The sequence below is a fragment of the Pygoscelis adeliae genome, unplaced genomic scaffold (genome assembly GCF_000699105.1).
Source record: "Pygoscelis adeliae isolate BGI_AS28 unplaced genomic scaffold, ASM69910v1 Scaffold419, whole genome shotgun sequence".
In the NCBI taxonomy this organism is placed as follows: domain Eukaryota; kingdom Metazoa; phylum Chordata; class Aves; order Sphenisciformes; family Spheniscidae; genus Pygoscelis; species Pygoscelis adeliae.
The window spans coordinates 263,114-280,023 of NW_008825502.1; the positions used below are offsets into that span (position 1 = coordinate 263,114).

Consider the following 16,910-nt stretch of genomic DNA (forward strand, 5'->3'; position numbering starts at 1 on the left):
GGCATTGGATCTATCTGTTTCCTAAAATAACCTCCAATTGCTTACGGCAGGCTTTTGGGACTTACTGCTGTGACTATTTTTTCCATTTTCCAGGGCTGGGTTTTAAATTTCTATATGCCTTCTCCAATATCTAGATGCTCAGCAGTCAGACCGAGCAGCAACCAAAATCCTCACTGTAAGCGATGGAGGAGGACAGAGCAGGATCTGATTCTTCTCTCTAGAAATCATGGATATTTTTATGATGAAACTTGCAACTGAGTTCCTTGTGGGCTGAAAAGAGTGAATATGGTTGACAGAGTTTTTATGTAGCGCCAAAGTATCACACACACACACACACCCATACACTTGCACCTTAAAGGAAGGAAATGGCACTAGGATCCTGGAAATGCTCCTCAGCTGGGAGCTTGGGATGGGGGTTTTCCTACTGAAAATGGCCCCGGGAGTAGGTCGCTATTCCTTCCTGTACAATTATTTTTATTACCTGCATATTTCCTACTTTTGACACTAACTCTTGCTTTGTCCTTGTTTTCAATTTAGGAGCCGTAGCTCTTCTGCCCACTTGTAAGTGCAACTGGTATGGGTAATGGTGTGAAAGAAGGTCAAGTGGATTTCAAACAGCAGGATGTGGAGCCAGTTACATCAACCCATCTCCCATCAGAGGTAAGAGCAGGAGATTGTTGGGTATGTGCAACGGGTGTGAGAGAAGAGCTGTGTGGCTACTCTAGAAAGTAAGTAGCTCAATAGGATTTGAGCTGTGGAGTCCTGAAAGAGTTGCAGTGTATGTGCAAGCCACATAACATGTAACCTTTGCTTTCTCTGAGGACAGCCAAGCAGCTCCAGCCCTCTGGGAAGAGGCTGGGCATCGCTCACAGCTGATGGACAGGCAGGGCTGTGTTCCTTGTTCAAATTTATGTCTTGTTATGTCTTTAGTGGCAGAGCTGGGAAGAGAGCCACAAGTCTTGGTTTCCCCGCTCTTGCTGCTGTTACTAGACTCCTGCTAGAAATACTGGAAGAGATGCTGAACCTTGGTCTGATTTAGACCAAAACAGGCTGAAGTTCACACAGTGCTGCCTTTGCATGGCTACCCTTGCGTTTAGCCCCAGACAGGCAAAGATTGGAATGGAAAATTGAACTGAACCATGTATTTTGGTAATAAGCATCAACTTCTTAGCTGTGAAACATTCTGAAAAAAGAAAAATGTTAACTCTTCTTCATGAAAACACAAAGCATATCAAAAGTTAACATTCTTAAGCCTTGTCTTGACTTGTCTTTCAGTCCGTGACCTTCACGGTGTTAGATTTAAAGTAATTTACTTGCTTTCTGCCCCTGTGTTGTGAGAAGATAGCTGCTTTATAAATAGGAGCTGTGGCAGGAATGTCAGTAACAAAAACACTTCCATTCCATTTATCGTAGTAGGAAACCTGTCTTGTTTTATTCTTAGGATCTTGGGAACAATGTGGGAATAGGGCTTGTGTGTTACTGGAAGGGCAAGAAAGAAACTTACCTTCTGTACATGGCTAAATGATGAGGAGGTAGTGGCTTAGTTTTTAGAAATCTTAACAGAGAGAGAACAGTACATGCAAGCGGTGACAGACCTTGGAACTTTGCATCTTGGCAGACAAGTCTAATCTTTGTTCTTCGTGATCTGACCAGGAATTTACTGTGCTTGAAATTTTGAAGAGAATTTTGATCCAAGTCCTTGAGAGGGGGTAAATGCTGCAGCAAAGGTAAAATATTACAACTTTTGCTTAGGACTGACTGTGTCAGACTGAGCAGTGCTTTGTTCCAGGGTAACCAGGAGAAAAAGAAAGTACTCAACTCCCTGATGTCTGGTGCATTGGCTGGTGCTGTTGCTAAAACTGCAGTGGCTCCACTGGATAGGACAAAAATCATGTTTCAAGGTGAGTCCTGTTGGCTTTTGCAAAATGCTCGTACTTTATTGTTAGCAGAATCCAAACCAGCTTCTCTGATCTGCTCAGCCAAGCCTGTTCTCCAGTGCTTTGTCCTCCTTCAGTCTGCAGAGACCTGGCAGGATGCAGACAGAATAGCGACATTACCACAGTGAATCGAGTCTAAAAACCTATTGTCTGATTCTTGGTAGGATTACTGCAGGTGTCAATCAGCTGTGCATCTGGCCCGTACTATTGGATCCAAGTCTCATGGTAGTCAGCAAGAGTTTTGCTATTTCAGTGTAACGCAGATGCACGTATTGCTGGTCAGAGGTGATGCCTGTGGCTCGTGAACGTTGGCTGGCCACGTGTGTTCTGTGACATAAGGGAAAGTTTTGGAGTGCAGAGTAAATAGACACTGTAAATGTAAAGGCAGCATTTGAGGGGATGATTGGTAACACTCCGGGTTTCTGTGTCTGTTCAGTTTGGAGAAATAAGGTGGGGAGGGGAAAGGAGCAATCTAAGGATGTGTGGTGACACTGGAGGGAGGTAATTGAGCTGTTTGAGTTTCTTGCTTAAAGGCTGGATGCCAGGCTGTGCCTGCTCAAATGTATGCAGTCTTTTCTGCTGCGAGTTGCATCGTATTGCAGCCAAATTGTTTTGGTTAGATTTGAAGTTAATGATGAAAAGTAGTGCAGGAGGCATTGAAGCTGGCATACCTATCTCTGTATTACAAAGCCCTTTTTGGAACCTGTAGTGTGTAACTGAAAATGAAATTAATCTAATTGGAACAGAAAACTCTCACATGTTTAGCGGGATTTGGGATTCAGCCCCATCATAGGCTCTGTTCCGTTCCCCTGTTTCAGTGCAGGAACTGTCAGCTACACTGATTGTCCCGAAGGGAAGGGTGCAGACAGTTAATACAGTAGACATTTGGTGAGGCCAAGAATTTTAAATCTGGTTGACATCCCAGATGAAATGAATTGGGTAGGTTTAATCTAATCCCTGGATGCGATTTAATTTTGAATTGACTTTCATTTGACATGATTTTCATTCTCAGCATAGCGGGGGCTGAGGTCTGGAATAGCGGGGATATAGATCAGGGAGTTCAAGCCGTAGAGAGCTAAAGCCTGGGCTGGCTGCAGGCTGGGATTGCATCTGTGACCAGATGCTCGTGCAGCAACGAGTACGCGCTGTGCTTTCTCACCAGAACAAACACTGTAGTTCATCTAAGGTTGGAAATGTCAGGATCAGAGGTGAGATGGAAACTGCAGAACTGGGGTGAGTCAACAGCTGTCTGTATAAATCACCGTTAATTTGTACAGGCCTACATTTATAAAAAGACCTGTTTAGTTTGGCCCATTAAACTCGCTGCAGAGGATATGATTAAAAATTGCCTGTTCAGACCAATTTCTTGGTATCTAATGGATTTCTTAGTCTCTTGCTCTCCTGAGGGGTTTTCACCCTGGGGCTTCTTCCCTACCTGAAGAGGGAAAGCATCGTTGGGTCATGTGGGTGTAGGAAGGTTGTCCCTTGAACTAGAGACTGAAGAATTTTCCTGCGGGAGAGGGAAAAGAGCTCTTTTCCATTGCAGAGCCAGCTGCAATTGCTTATTGAGGTGTTTTTATTTCTTAAAAAAAAAAAGTGTTGAATTGCATAAAGGAGGAGCGTGGTGAAAATGTATTTGCATGTGATTGTTTGATACGCTTGAGAGGTTACAAGTCTCAAAGGGGTTTGAAAGAAACTGCAGTAGACACTTAATTGGAACCATGTTTCATTAGCGTTGCTGTTCGGGTTTTAGCCTGGGTTTTCTTCCTGCTGTAGGAATGTTACAAAACAGAGCTGCTGTATGCCAAATAAATCTTGCTTCCAAATGCCTTGTGTATTACATAGTTAAAGAGATGCTGTCAGTTTGAATGGATGCAAGAAAAGAAACTGAGTGTTCATTTGAGTTTTGCTAGGATGAAACCATTCTTGCGTGGAGCCTCACTAAACAGACCCGTTCTCTGCTGAGTTCTGGCATTAGGCTGGAACCTGTGCATGGAAATGCTTTACTAAAATAAGTGGTTGGTGCATTTTTTTTTTTTAATTTTTTATTTATTCATTTATTTTTAGTGCTTTAAAGTAAGAAGTGTGACAGAAACTGAGCGTTTTCATAACAGTAGGTGGAAAAATGAACTTATATGCTAAAGAGAGTTTGGGAGCACTTACCAGTCTTTGTTTATTATAAAGAATCTCTATTTTCTCTTGCACTAATTCTTTTGCTTCTATTTTTATCCCGTAGATAAAATGCCTGTAGAGTTTATTTGATCCATCTAAATGTATTGCAAGACCTAATGCTCATTTTTTCTTTTCAGTGTCTTCAAAAAGATTTTCTGCCAAGGTGAGGTGATGTGTCTGTCTCCTATTGACGTGAAGTGTTTGATTAATGGTAGTAATAGCCCTAACGGCATCTTTTGTTTGTATTTATTTAACTTTCTTGCTTGGGTTTTATTAGCAGCACTCACAGTGAAAGAGCATAGAGGGAAAGACTGGAAACAGTATTGTTTATAATACTCCTTAGGACAGTGCTCTTTCATGTTCATGTTTTTGTCCATGCCTGGCACAGAGGGGCCTCAGTCCTCGTTCATACTCCAGGTTCTACCTGTGACACGACAGTAAATGTTGTGGCATAGCTCAGGGCTTTGTTTTTTTGGGCGTTCTCCTCTAGTGGTTGCTTTCTTTCCCCCAACCACCACTGGAGTTGTTTCAGAGTATATAGGAAATTTGAGTTTGGGAGCTGATCGCTATCACGGCTTGCTGAACGTTTTGTTGCATGTGCGTTACAGATGTTCCATGTGTGCTGTGCTAATACGTGTAATCCAAATGTTTCTGTCTTACACTAAGAAGATTAATTTGGCTTGAGAAATGGTTTGTGCAAACAGCAATCCAGCTCTCTGCCTTGCCCTCGGAGGGAAAATGAAGATGTCTTGAATGTAAAACTCTTTCTTCCTGGCTTCGGTTCTTTTTCGCTCTAATGTATCTAATTCAGTCTCCCTAGAGAAGACGTTTTAGTTGTCTTATTCTGGAGTCAGGGTTGTGAGCGTAAACAGCTGATATCAGCTTACTGTGGTTGGGGTGGGAAGGAGGATTTGGAGAGGTTAAGCTATAGGGTCACCTTTTCGCCCTCTATTGTTTGGACTCCCTCTTATCACGATCTCCCTGTCTGACCTTTGATCCGTTGCCTGCAGGAAGCCTACAGGCTGATTTATCGCACCTACCTCAATGAAGGCTTCTGGAGTCTCTGGCGGGGGAACTCAGCCACCATGGTCCGCGTGATCCCTTACGCTGCCATTCAGTTCTGTGCGCACGAAGAGTACAAGCAGCTCCTGGGGAGCTACTACGGCTTCCAGGGAAAGTAAGATGCAGCGTGGCTTTGATCCTTGCAGAGGAGGATGGAGCAGTTTGTGGGACCGTAGATTGTAGGGAGGGAGCACGTTTCTCTGCTTCGTGCAGGCCTGCTGAGTTGAAAGCCCTGTTGGTACAGAGTTGTGCTGGCCCCTCACTTGATGGCTTCACAGAACAGGGGGTGTGAGGGGGCTAAGCAAAGGGCTGGGCTTCTAGTCTTGCACAGGGGAGATCTTTGTGAGAAGATGACCCTGTCTTCTAGAGGCATGAGCAAGAAGTGGCCTAGACATTGAGTTAGCACTTCCCTGTGCTGAGAGTGGGCAGGCAAAACAAAGAGCTTTTCTTTGCAGGAGAAGCAACAAGATCCAGCCTTGCGCTGTTATCTGAGCCATGCGCGTGGCCTGAGCCTCTTGCTCTTGGGCATGTAGTGTCTGAGACACCCCAAGTCAGGCTTGCTGTCCTCAACAGATACTTCTCTAAGCCTATGTCTTGAATGGCTGTGGCAAACCACAGCTGCTTCAACCCCCACCCACCCAACTCTCTTCAGTACACAGGCAGGGAAGGGATTCAGTAGCTGATAGAGTAGAGCCATCCTCAAAAGCCACATAGTATTTCCATCTCCAGGTGATCTGTTTGGTCTCTTCTCTCACCTTACTTTAGAGCGCTGACACCCTTTCCTCGATTCATTGCTGGCTCTCTGGCAGGCACAACGGCTGCCATGTTAACCTACCCCTTGGATATGGTCCGTGCTCGAATGGCTGTCACGCCGAAGGAGATGTAAGTGCCTAATGAAAGCAAGTACAAGCACCATGAACAAATGCAGAACTTTCTTTTAAGGTCAGATGACTTTATTCCCATTTTCTGGGTCACTTCTTGCTCGGAGCCTTTGGTGTAATAAACCTCTTAGTGCTGGGGTCTGAGCGCTGATTAAATGACCAGAGCCCTGGTTAGTCCAGGGACTGGAAGGAGATTGATACTGAAAGACCTCACTAGTAAAACCGGTGTGTTGGTTCTTTAGGAGGCCAGCTGGCACAACGCCTCCAGAAGAGATCTAACAGACAGGATAGCATGTTGTGATAGGGCTATAGGAGAGCTGGTGACTGGCTTCTCCATTTGCAGACAGCCTTCGGAAATCCCTTCTGAGCTGTTTGAGCTCAGAGACGAATTAATTAATTGTTGATCCTTCAGAAAGTCCTGTTGGAAATATTACTGGTGTGTGCAGTCACTAACCAGCACAGATTTGGTTTTCCTGTGTCCACATGCTAGGTACAGCAATATTGTTCATGTCTTCATCCGAATATCCCGAGAGGAAGGATTGAAGACATTGTATAGGGGATTTACACCAACCATCCTTGGAGTGATTCCATATGCTGGGCTTAGCTTCTTCACCTACGAGACACTGAAGAAACTACATGCAGGTAACGGCAACTTGGTTTGCTTTCAAATGAAATGGTGTAGGCTTTTGGCCAACTTGAGATGTTTGAATTCAGTGGTACAAGTCCTTTTCCTGGCCTTGAAGCCAATTGCAAAGTTCTGTGCTTGTGGAGGATGCCTTGTGCTTCCCTCTCTCCAATTCCAGGCTATGAAGAAGGTGAGCTGCAGAAAAGCGGTATCTCTGTCTTGCAGAGGAACAAGAAGGTGCAAGTCCTGGGTGCAGAAGGACTTGGTTACATACCAAGTCAGCTAACAACCAAGTTGGGAACAAAATCTCGGGAGCTCTGGCTCTCAGCCCACTTGACCTTAATCATGTGTTTATTACGAGAAGCTTTCTACACTTTGCTACTTTCTCTTTTCCTAGATCACAGTGGGAAACTGCAGCCATCCCCTCCGGAGCGGCTTTTGTTTGGTGCCTGTGCAGGCTTGATTGGCCAGTCAGCTTCTTACCCCCTGGATGTGGTTCGCCGACGAATGCAGACAGCGGGGGTTATGGGACACACATACAGTTCCATCCTTCTCACCATGCAGGAGATTATAAGAGAAGAGGGACTAATCCGTGGCTTGTACAAAGGACTCAGCATGAACTGGGTCAAAGGTCCAATTGCAGTGGGAATAAGCTTCACAACCTTTGACCTGACGCAGATCCTTCTCCGTAAATTACAGCACAGCACTAATGTTGAAAGGTAGTAGCTTAATCCCCACAGCCTTTGCTGGGGAAAAGTACAACACGTGTAGAAAGAGCAATGCTAGCATTCCCTCACTTTGTACATGCTGTCCTGCAGCTGAGAACTTACCTTTCTTGATTGTTTGTTTGTTTTTTCTGTTGTTTTGGGGGGTTTTTTTAATGAGCCTATGGGTTATTTGGAAACCTCGACCTGAAACTAACTCTTTCCTAAACAAAATTCTTCTCACAATTCTGCAGAACCGAGTCCTCTAAAGTAGCTGCCTCACCCTTCTGTTTTACTCTTCGATACCAGGAGTGGAGCCTCTCAAACAAACATGTGCTGCTGCTGGCTCCTCACCTGGTCTCTGGGCAGATGAAGTGGTGGGTGATGAGAGAGAGGACTCGGTGCTGTTGGAATGACCCCCTGAATCTGGGAAGTGACTGCTGCTCCTGGTAGGCAGTTTTTAGTTACTGAACATGTGTTAGCTGGAGGCAGTCTGCCAAGTGCAATATTGCAGTTAGTTTGTAGGGAATTCCAGATTCCTCTGACCTGTAAGCATCGGTCTCCATAAAACAGGACACAGCAGGATTTAACAGGTCCAGGTCACTTCTTTTGTTCTGGAAGTTGAATGTGAGCTCCGGCTGGAAATGCTGTCCTTCTTCAAATGTTCTTCTCATTTCTGGGTTTTGTTACATAAAATATCCCTTGCTGGCAGTGTCCCTCTGAGATTACCAAAGACTGTAGACAGCAGGGGAGGAAAGTTCTGAGCAGTTTTGTAAATCAAATTCTCATGTTTGTTGTCAGTGTTTGTTGAGTTGGGGCTGTGCCTGGATTCACAAACTGGATTGAGTCGAACTGCAGTAGTGCTTTCGGGCTACCCAAACCCTTCCGTTGTTGTCATGGTCTTAAAGGCAGTGTTTTCTGAGGGATTTGGCAGACTGTAGTGTTGATGCACTAGAAAAGGAAGTGCTACATACTTAAAACTTAAGCAGTTTTATCCTTCAGTATTATTGTTGCCGCTTTATGCACGATGCAAGAACAAACATCTCAGACGCACGTGTGATGCAGACTTAGCTATCCTGAAAGGCCGTTCACGTCTGGTGAATACAGCCTAACAGTTGACTCAAGCTGCTGGCCCTGCTTCTGAACAACCTTGTTGTCTTCTGGTGCCTGCTGTGTACGTTGTGTCGCCTCCGTTCATTAGTCCACATCTAAGCCCGCTTGCTTTTATTCCTAGGGTTCTTCTGGACCAACTGTGTCCTTGGGAGAATGGGCTCCACAACCGGTATTGGCCCTTCAGAAATTATATATAGTGCCAATCATTTCCAGTTGCAATTTGAAAATGAATGGTACAGTACCTTTCAGTGTTTCTATTTCAAGTCCATCTTCAGGGAAATGGAGATTTAGGGGTGGTTTTGTTTTATGTTCCATTCCTATATTAAATTTGGAGTGCAAGAGAGGTCAGAGCAAACTTTAGACTTCTCTGAGAATCAGATTACATAAGCCAAGATTAAAAATCCCTTTCCAGCTGATACAGTCTGTAATGTATAAAAGAAAAATAAGGCATAATTTAAAAGCTGTCTTTTTCTGGTGTATGTATTTTAACCGTTGTAGTTTGAGCCTTGTGTCATGGCTTTATTAATGGGAATGGAGGTAATTGCACAATTGGTAGAAATAGCTTTCTCCTTTCTTTTGTCTTTGCACTTGTTCTTTGGAGCGTAACTTGCTTCTAATGCCAAATATTTCCCTAGGGATTGAGCACCTACACTTCCATTTTGTGGACATGGTGGAGAGCCAGCAAACTGAAGTATTAGCATGCATGTTGTTCCCAGAACACATGGGATTGATCATACTTTAATGGTTGTGGATGGGTGGGGTATTAACCTCAGTAATTTCTGCCTCCAAGCCCACAAATGATGATTTCCATTGTGAAACTTGACTGCAGTCACTGATTTACCTTGTAATTAAAGAAATGTTAGGTGTTGTTGTTTTAAGAGTCTTTAGAGATGATAGCCATGAATTCTGTGTGTTTTTTGCTCCCATTGCTAATGGAAGATGATCGGCTGTTCTCTTCGTTTGGGTGAAATGTTGTTTAGTCCTTTGCAAGAGCTCTGATTTCTTTTCTCCAATGGAGAAGCCAGTTACTTCTGCTCTTGTCTTTATCTTGTCTGGCCCAGTGAGGAAATACGACGGCAGTTGCATCCTACCACAAAAGTGAGGTACAGACCAGCGACTACTTGTGTCAGCAGTTGACCGAGCGTACATGCGTGTATGTGTGTCTGACTGTGTACGATCCATGCCAAGTTCTCTCTCAGCTTGGAGGCTGCCAGTTCAAAGCACAGTCCTTTCTGCACAGCCGATGGCTGCTGTATGAAGGCGAGAGGAAGCTGAACTGTGGCATCCAAGTTAGAGCGAGCTCCTTTGCTCCGCAGTACGGTAGGTCGTCTCAGAGGCAAGCGCAGCAGACCTTGTCTCATGAGATGTTGAGCATCACTGAACCCTTATGGCAAGAGAGGTGGCTTAATTCCTCCTGGGTCCTGACTGAGGAAGGATTTACACTGGATGACTAGCCTCTTGTTTGGGACTGAGCGGGAGGGCAGATCCGCACAGGGTACCTTCTGCCACGTCAGAAGTGCAGCTAGTGTATTAAATGAACGGGAAGCCTGTGGAGGAGTCGGGTTCTGGCTGGCTGACTCCGGCATCACCCACCTTGCAGCTGAAACGCAGTGCAGGCAGCTCATCTAGAGCCTGGGGGCTCTGAGCTGAGAAACAAGACCTGAAGCACAGCCAGGCTTGGAAGCGTTGGGCTCAGATAAGTTGTTCCTTAATTAGCAGCTGCACCTGATTTTATTTCAATGGAATTTTAGCCAAACACATTTTTCCAAGTTTTGCAGGCTGAGTGTTTGTTCAGAGACAGATCTTTGAATTCAGTCTGTAATGGTTTTGGTGCTTTTGTTTCTTGGGCAAAAGTGTTCAGAGCACTCTGTGTTATTGCTTTGGGTTGTTTTAAATAGCTTTTTCCTTTTTTTCTTCTCTGATTTGAATGTAGAAAAGGAGAAACAGAGTGTTCTGTTCCCTTCTCTTAATGTTTGCATGAATTGAGACGTGTTCCAGATCTCTCTGCAGCCTGGAATGAGTGCCCGAGGAGTTTTGGGCATGCTGATTTGGAAAGGGAGGGTGCCTGTGTGCTGGCCAAGAAGGTCCATTGCCTTTAGCTCTGAGAAAGGAGACAAGTCTAACAGGAATATTCTCTAGTCCTTCTTTTCTTTAGAATTTCTCTACGACCCCAAATTCCCCATTTTTTTCATTTTAATCTTCTCAGATTCCTTGCTTTTATTTTCAAGTTGTGTTTCTCATTGTTCCTTAATGCGTTACCGCCAAACATTAATTTGTGCTTTTTTCTTTTCTTGTCTACTCTCCCTCCCTCCCTGCTTCTGCACCTTTAGTCCCGCACTAGCACTTCGAGAAAATCAGGTCCAATGAAATGCATCCAAAATGACGAAATTGCAGCTTTGATAGCGATGCCCAAACAGCCCAGCTAGGCTTCCCAGTCACAGGCAGCGATGCCTGGGGGGGCAAGAAGTTAAAGGCACTAGATGATGGGGCAGAAGGTTTTCTTGAAAGGTTCTCGAACCTGCTTGTCCAGCCTAGTGCCTTTCCTTCTCCTAGCACCTTTCCTTCACAAGCTGTGAAATGCTGCTGCTTCTTATCGTTCCCTCTTTCTGTACCTCCACGTGATGCCTGCTGTGCTCTGTGAAGGTGGCTGCTGCCTGGGTAGGTAGCTCGGGGAGAGCTGGTCCTTCTGGGAGCCTTGGAGGGTCAGTTAGGGAACTTGAATACGTGAGAGGTGGGATCGGAGTTGGCTTCTTGCAAACCCCTTTGCCCTGCATGCCCCGGGCAGACCTCTGCCAGTTCCCCAGGAAGACAGAGCCGCCCAAGAGCCGTGGTGGCAGGACCGTGGTGGAAGGATCAGGAGAGGAGTCATGGCTTCCTGAGGCATTAAGTCACCGAAAGCCATGGGGTGGGTAGTGTGGTGTAGCATTGGTACTCCATGGAAGCTCTCCGAAAGCAGTTTCATACCTTCTGTGGAATAGTGGTACTTCTGTGAACTTCTTATTACCTTCCGCCTAGAAGGACTCGAGCACTATCATCTTCACCCTCTGGTGTCTTTAACACAAAAGCAGATGAGGCATGAAAGGAAACTTTGAGCAGAAGCACTGTGGCAACCCCCGAGCGAGTCTGGTGCCAGTCCTGGGCGGGCAGGAGGAGGAGGAAATGCAGTGGGATAATTCCCATGCCATTTCCCAGTGCCTGACTGGGTCACTTGGGCTCCGCAGGGAGCCAGGGCCTGTGTTACGGACCCTCCCTACCTGGACTGGGCCAGAGGAGGAGGTGGCCTTCCTACAAAAAAGCCTTTTTCTTATTGTAGGGGCTGATTCCTCCTGCTACCCCCGTCTCCCCCTTAAATGCCATGTGATGCAGGGTTTCCCAGCACTGTTCACTGCCTGTGTGGTCTATGCATATATTAGCACAAACACTGTTAAATGCCTTTTGTCAAGACGTGTCCTCACCATCAATGTGTGTGTGTATGTATGTGTGTCAGTTTTGACTGCTTTTCTCGGATCTGGAGTTCTATTTTATTGCAGTGAAGACACTTTGTTATATAATGTTTATATATTTTAAGATTTGTGCCAAGAGAGGATGTATATTTAATAAAAAATATAATTGACTTTGCAGGCTCTCTGAGGGTGTCTCCTATTGTATGTTGCTCATAAGAGAGAGGGGCCTGGCACATCTGGGTGGATTTATTGAGAGACTAAATGTGGGGGTGTCTGGGTGGGGGGCGGCTGTGGCTGGGGGTACCTCCTGTGGGGCTGACTGTGCCCCCAACCACACAGGTCTCCTGTGCGCGGAGCTCCCTCCAAAGTTCCTCCCGTGGAAGCCGGGAGAAGCCTGAAGGAAGGAAAGCCCCTCTGGAGCTGGCTCGAAACCTGTGGTTCCTCCAGAGGAGGCCTGTGCTGTCCCCGTCCCCTGCGCCGCAGTGTGGGACGGGGACGGGCGTGCAGTGGCAGCAGGTGGCACTGTCGGCTTAGGCATGGCCCGGCGGCTTCCCCGAAGTTGGGGGTCCCCCGGCTGCTGCTCAGCCCTGCTCGGCTCTTGGGGCTTTCAGCTGCATTTCAGGTCTAGCGTGGATGTGCCGTTGCAATGCTTTGCCATCTCGCGCTCCTTGCAAGGCAGGGAAGTCTCAGCAGTGAGGACGGATCCAGCCCTCTCGCGGTAACCTCCCCGTAGCCCACCGCTGCTCCCTGCGAGGCGGAGCAGAGCCCACGTCCCGGTCGTACCCCAAGGGAAACGGAGACCCAGAGGCTGAGACTTGCAGTAAACCTTGCGGGAAGCCTGTGGCAAAGCGGGAGAATGGTCCCTGTCCACCTCCCCCGGACCCCTCTGGACCCTGCCGGTTGAGGGTAGCGTCCCTGCCTTTGGCTTTCTGGCTCCCTGCGTGCAGGGGAGCGTCCACCCAGGTTGGTTTGGGCTGCCAGCCACGGAGAGCGCTGCGATTAGAAATTTCTCCCTGCTCCAAGCAGGAACAGCTCCGCAGGATGCAGGCAGTAAGGATGGCAAGGGGATCTCATTTTGGAGGGAGGTGGGGTGGGAAGGCAGGGCTCACTGCTTTCTTCCCTGCCAGGGCATGAAGGAAGACCTCCAGAAGCTGCTGCGATCCAAGCCCTCTCCCCAGACCGTGGTTTCTTGCCAAGTTTGGCTCAGCGGGAGCCGAAGGTGGGTGTGCACTAGGGCAGCAGGGGCGATGCGAGGCCACATCTGGGTCACAGCAGGGACTCCTGGTGCCAGTCTGAATCCTGGTGCCAGCGGAGCCTCTGCAGCTACAAAACCTCTTGGTCCCAGCTGCTCCCCTCTCTGCTGAGAGCCTGAGCGTGGCCCTTTGCAGAGCAGAGCCCAGCCCGTACCGCATTCTAAATCAAAGATACAAAGAGTAAAAATAATTCTGGGGTGAGGAAGATGGGGGGGCTCTTTCATTTTATTTGATGTGGCCCAATTTCAGTGCCTGTGGATCTGTCTCCTGCTCTTGGCTAGTCTATCAGTCATTGTCCCCGCCTGAGAGGGTCACGTCTGGGCAGATCTCAGGGGAGGAACTGTCTGCATGTCTGAATGCAGTACAACCCCAGGCCCTAGCAACCGTCCTCCTGCTGCGAAGGCTTCCCTGCCAGCTCAGCCCCCGGCTGCTTCCTCCACATGCTTAAGGAAAATTAGATAAATGAGCCATCAAGGCAGTCGGACTAGCTTTTAATGGGACGGCGCAGGCTGGAACAAGTCCCCTTGCATCCTGGCCCTGGGGGAATCATTTCTTCCTTGCACCTTTCCACCCACGTCTTGGTGACAGTGCTGCTGGAGCCAAATTCCTCCTGGCCCTGTGCTGGTTAATGGTGCTGCTCTGGGCTCTGGTTTCCCCAGCTGTTTGCTAAAGGGGAATTTCCCCATAATTTTTTTTGCAAAAGGGCTTTTACTGTGTCTGCAGCTCGGGTATTCGGGAACCAGGCGGAGGAGGGCTGTCCGGATTAGCCCTGTTAACACTGGGCAAAGGGCTGCCTTCTCATCTCAGCCCTTAGCAAGAGGGAATTAAGACCATTACAAGGCTATCAAATAGGATCAGAGCTCCTCTCCCTTTCTCTGAGCAGCCCAGACCTGCTAATCCTTTTTCATGCAGCTGGACCAGCACCCACCATGTGGTGGGAGAAGAGCCTGGCTGAGATGGACAAGGGGCTGCAGACACCCCCCTGCCCCCCCGCAGCCGCCGTTGGACTGAGCAGCACTTTATCAGCGCGGGTGCGATCCCAGTGCCGAGGGGAGGAAGGGCCAGGGACAGGCACCGACTCGGGCTGTGATGGGGTGAACGTGAGGTCTCCTCCTCGAGTGCGATGGGGCCGGGCTGCAGGGTTTGTTTAAGTGCTCAGCCTCTTCCCGTTGCTTTGCTGCTCGCCCGCCTGCCCAAAGGCAGCTGCCCTCGCACTGTGGGACCCCCTGCCCTTCTCGAGGGGCTTCAGGGCCACAAAGTGCAAACAAAGCAGCAGCTTTCAGCGTGGCAAATGGACTCTGGGTTACTTATTTATTTCTAGAACGGCCAACAGCTGAGGCGGCTGCTGGGCCTGAGGATTTCACACGAAGCAGAGGGATGACCCCCAAGGAGCTCGGACTCAGCTGGCCAGAGCAGCAACCCTACAAAAACACACTCAACCTCAGCCGGTGGAAGCAAACACTAGGCAGAGGAAACTCCAAAGTCTGTGCTGGCAAGCCACGCTGTCGGTCCAGCCCGGCTGTGGTGGGGTCTCCACCACGCAAGGGTGATCCTTGCCGAGTCCTCTGCCTGGCATGTATTGCCCAGGGCTGGCAGGAGTGGCTGCCCTTGAGAAAAACAGAGCAGCAGAGCCTCGGGCAGCTGCAACGGGTCAGAGCAGGCAGCAGCAAACCCCGCTGCGGGGCTTCAGCTCCTCCATCACCATGCGGGGCTGGGAAGGGGAAGAGGGACGCAGCCCGGAGCGGCAGCGGGGCAAGAGCAGGCACAGTGGTGATTGGCAGCAGGAGCAGGCGATGCCCACGCCAGCCCGCATGCATAAAACCCGTCGTGACAAGAACCGATGACAGAAGTGTCCCCACATGCGTGTCCACGTGTGCCACGGGCACCTGCAAAGGGGGAAACCAGCCGAGGCAGGAGCAAGGGGACCAGCAGCTGGGCACCACCTGCACCCCAAGGCAGGTCCCAGCTCCCTGCAGTCAGGAGGCTGCCAGGTACTGGTGGAAGTAGAGGCCGAAGAGGCTGGTGACGACCTGGCAGGCGGCCACCCACCAGGTGAGGAAGGCGAAGAATCCGCGGAAGAAGAGAGGGGTGAAGATGCCTCCCAAGATGCCTGTGATCTGCTCCACCGCGGCACGCACGTCCTCCCTGTCCTCGCTGCCGGGACGTGGCGGTGCTGCGGTCGCTGCCGGAGGGAGGGGAGGGGGCTCCGGGTACAGCCCCCACGAGTGGTGCCCTGCATGACAGAGGGGACAGGTCCGTGGGGGTCGATCCCTGCACTGCAGCCCCATCCCCGTGCTACAGACGTGCTGGTGGCCGAGTCCCAGCACGCTCGCTGCATGCAGTAGGTTCGTGCCAACTGCAAACCATGTCTTGAGAGCCTGGGGACGCCTTGGATGCTGACGGCTTGACGATGACTTGCAGGTCTCATCCTGTCCCTCCCGAGCCCCCGCATCCCCCCCGACGCCTCCTTACCCAGCGTCTTGAGGAGCAGCGTGCAGTGGAGGGTGAGGATGATGGGTCCCAGGTACTGCAGGCTGACCACGGAGACGTAGCAGTAAATCCTCGTGATCTGTGGGCAGTGGGGATCAGCGGGAGGCCGGTGGCCGTGCCCAGACCCCCGCTCCCACCCCAGCTCCCGTGTCCGGACCTTGCGCTGGATCTCCAGGACGGCGATGCGCCCGGCTTCCTTCCTCATCTGCTCCACCCAGCGCTCGGCCAGGCCCAGGTACGCCTGGAGGTGGTGGCGGGTGACAGCCAGGCGCAACAGGCAGAGGCCGACGACGGTCCAGAGGCGCGTGGTGTTGTAGGCAGAGTCCGACATGCTGGGGCAAGAGGAGGGGGCTGTCAGGGAGATCTCAGAGTCCAGAAACCCCTTGTGCCCCAGAGGGGGTGTCTGATGGGAGAGGTGGTGGGGAGGATGAAGGGGCTACTGGTGTCGGAGGAGGTGGACTGGTGCACCTGTGCCTCAGTTTCCCCTCGGAGCAAGGATGCCGGGACACAAAGTCGGACCCGCTGCCGGTGCCCCACTTACATCTGCACCGTCTGCTTGCCCATGGGCGCGTGGAGCAGGAAATCCCGCGAGATGGGCTTGATCCACATCACCACCACAAGGAGAGGCGCCAGGAAACTCAGGTGAAGCAGGACCCTGTGGCGGAGCTGTCAGAGACCCCCATGCAGCCTGGTGTCCCCCGCTCCCTCCCTCCATCCCTCCGCGGGCAGGGACCGGTCCTCGCCCACACCCTCTCCACCCTCTCCCACCACCCAACCTCCTCGCCGCCCTGCAGCCACAGAGTCGGGGGGTTCCCGGCCCCCCGAGATGCCAGCGCCGACCCCCTCGCCTCCTTCCCCGCCCGCAGATTTCACCCAACTGGGTCAGGGGCTTGTCGGCCGCCATCCGGAGAGCGTCAAGGTGCGTCTGGGCCAGGCGCAGCCCCGGGAAGGTCAGGCAGGCGCCCAGGAAGGAGCACAGGGCCACCAGCCCCAGCTTGAAGGCCAGCTTGGCGAGGGGCAGCCTGCAGAGAGAGAAGGCAGTGGGGGGGGGACGACAGGGCGGCTCCATCCCCGGTGAGCTCTGGACGGGTTCCCCCCCCAGGCTTCCAAAAAACCTCCCCAAAACCCTGTTTCCCTCCCCGCCCTACCACCCACTCACGTCCACTCCCAGCCCCGCTGCTTCAGGATGCTCTCCAGGTTGCTGCTGACGCCGGCCAGGCCTGTGGAGAG

At 50.1% G+C, this 16,910-nt stretch overlaps 2 protein-coding genes across 2 annotated transcripts in view; one reads left to right on the forward strand and one right to left on the reverse strand.

Annotated features, from left to right (window-relative positions):
• Positions 1 to 538: 538 nt before the first annotated feature.
• SLC25A42 (solute carrier family 25, member 42) lies at positions 539 to 12,114 on the forward strand. The gene is made up of 7 exons (XM_009331572.1): positions 539 to 660; positions 1,790 to 1,901; positions 4,247 to 4,272; positions 5,120 to 5,286; positions 5,937 to 6,053; positions 6,543 to 6,694; positions 7,075 to 12,114. Exons 1-7 carry the CDS (start codon positions 577 to 579, stop codon positions 7,398 to 7,400), a joined length of 984 nt encoding a protein of 327 aa, XP_009329847.1. The 5' UTR covers positions 539 to 576; the 3' UTR covers positions 7,401 to 12,114.
• A 2,358-nt stretch (positions 12,115 to 14,472) lies between these two features.
• The window catches only part of TMEM161A (transmembrane protein 161A), a gene marked incomplete at its 5' end in the record, with an annotated part of 3,439 nt that continues 1,001 nt past the window's right edge, over positions 14,473 to 16,910 (reverse strand). The window contains 6 exons of the mRNA XM_009331582.1: positions 14,473 to 15,423; positions 15,663 to 15,759; positions 15,838 to 16,012; positions 16,222 to 16,335; positions 16,559 to 16,702; positions 16,840 to 16,900. Of these exons, the coding sequence (XP_009329857.1) occupies positions 15,167 to 15,423; positions 15,663 to 15,759; positions 15,838 to 16,012; positions 16,222 to 16,335; positions 16,559 to 16,702; positions 16,840 to 16,900 (848 nt within the window). The remainder of the gene's footprint in view (positions 15,424 to 15,662; positions 15,760 to 15,837; positions 16,013 to 16,221; positions 16,336 to 16,558; positions 16,703 to 16,839; positions 16,901 to 16,910) is intronic.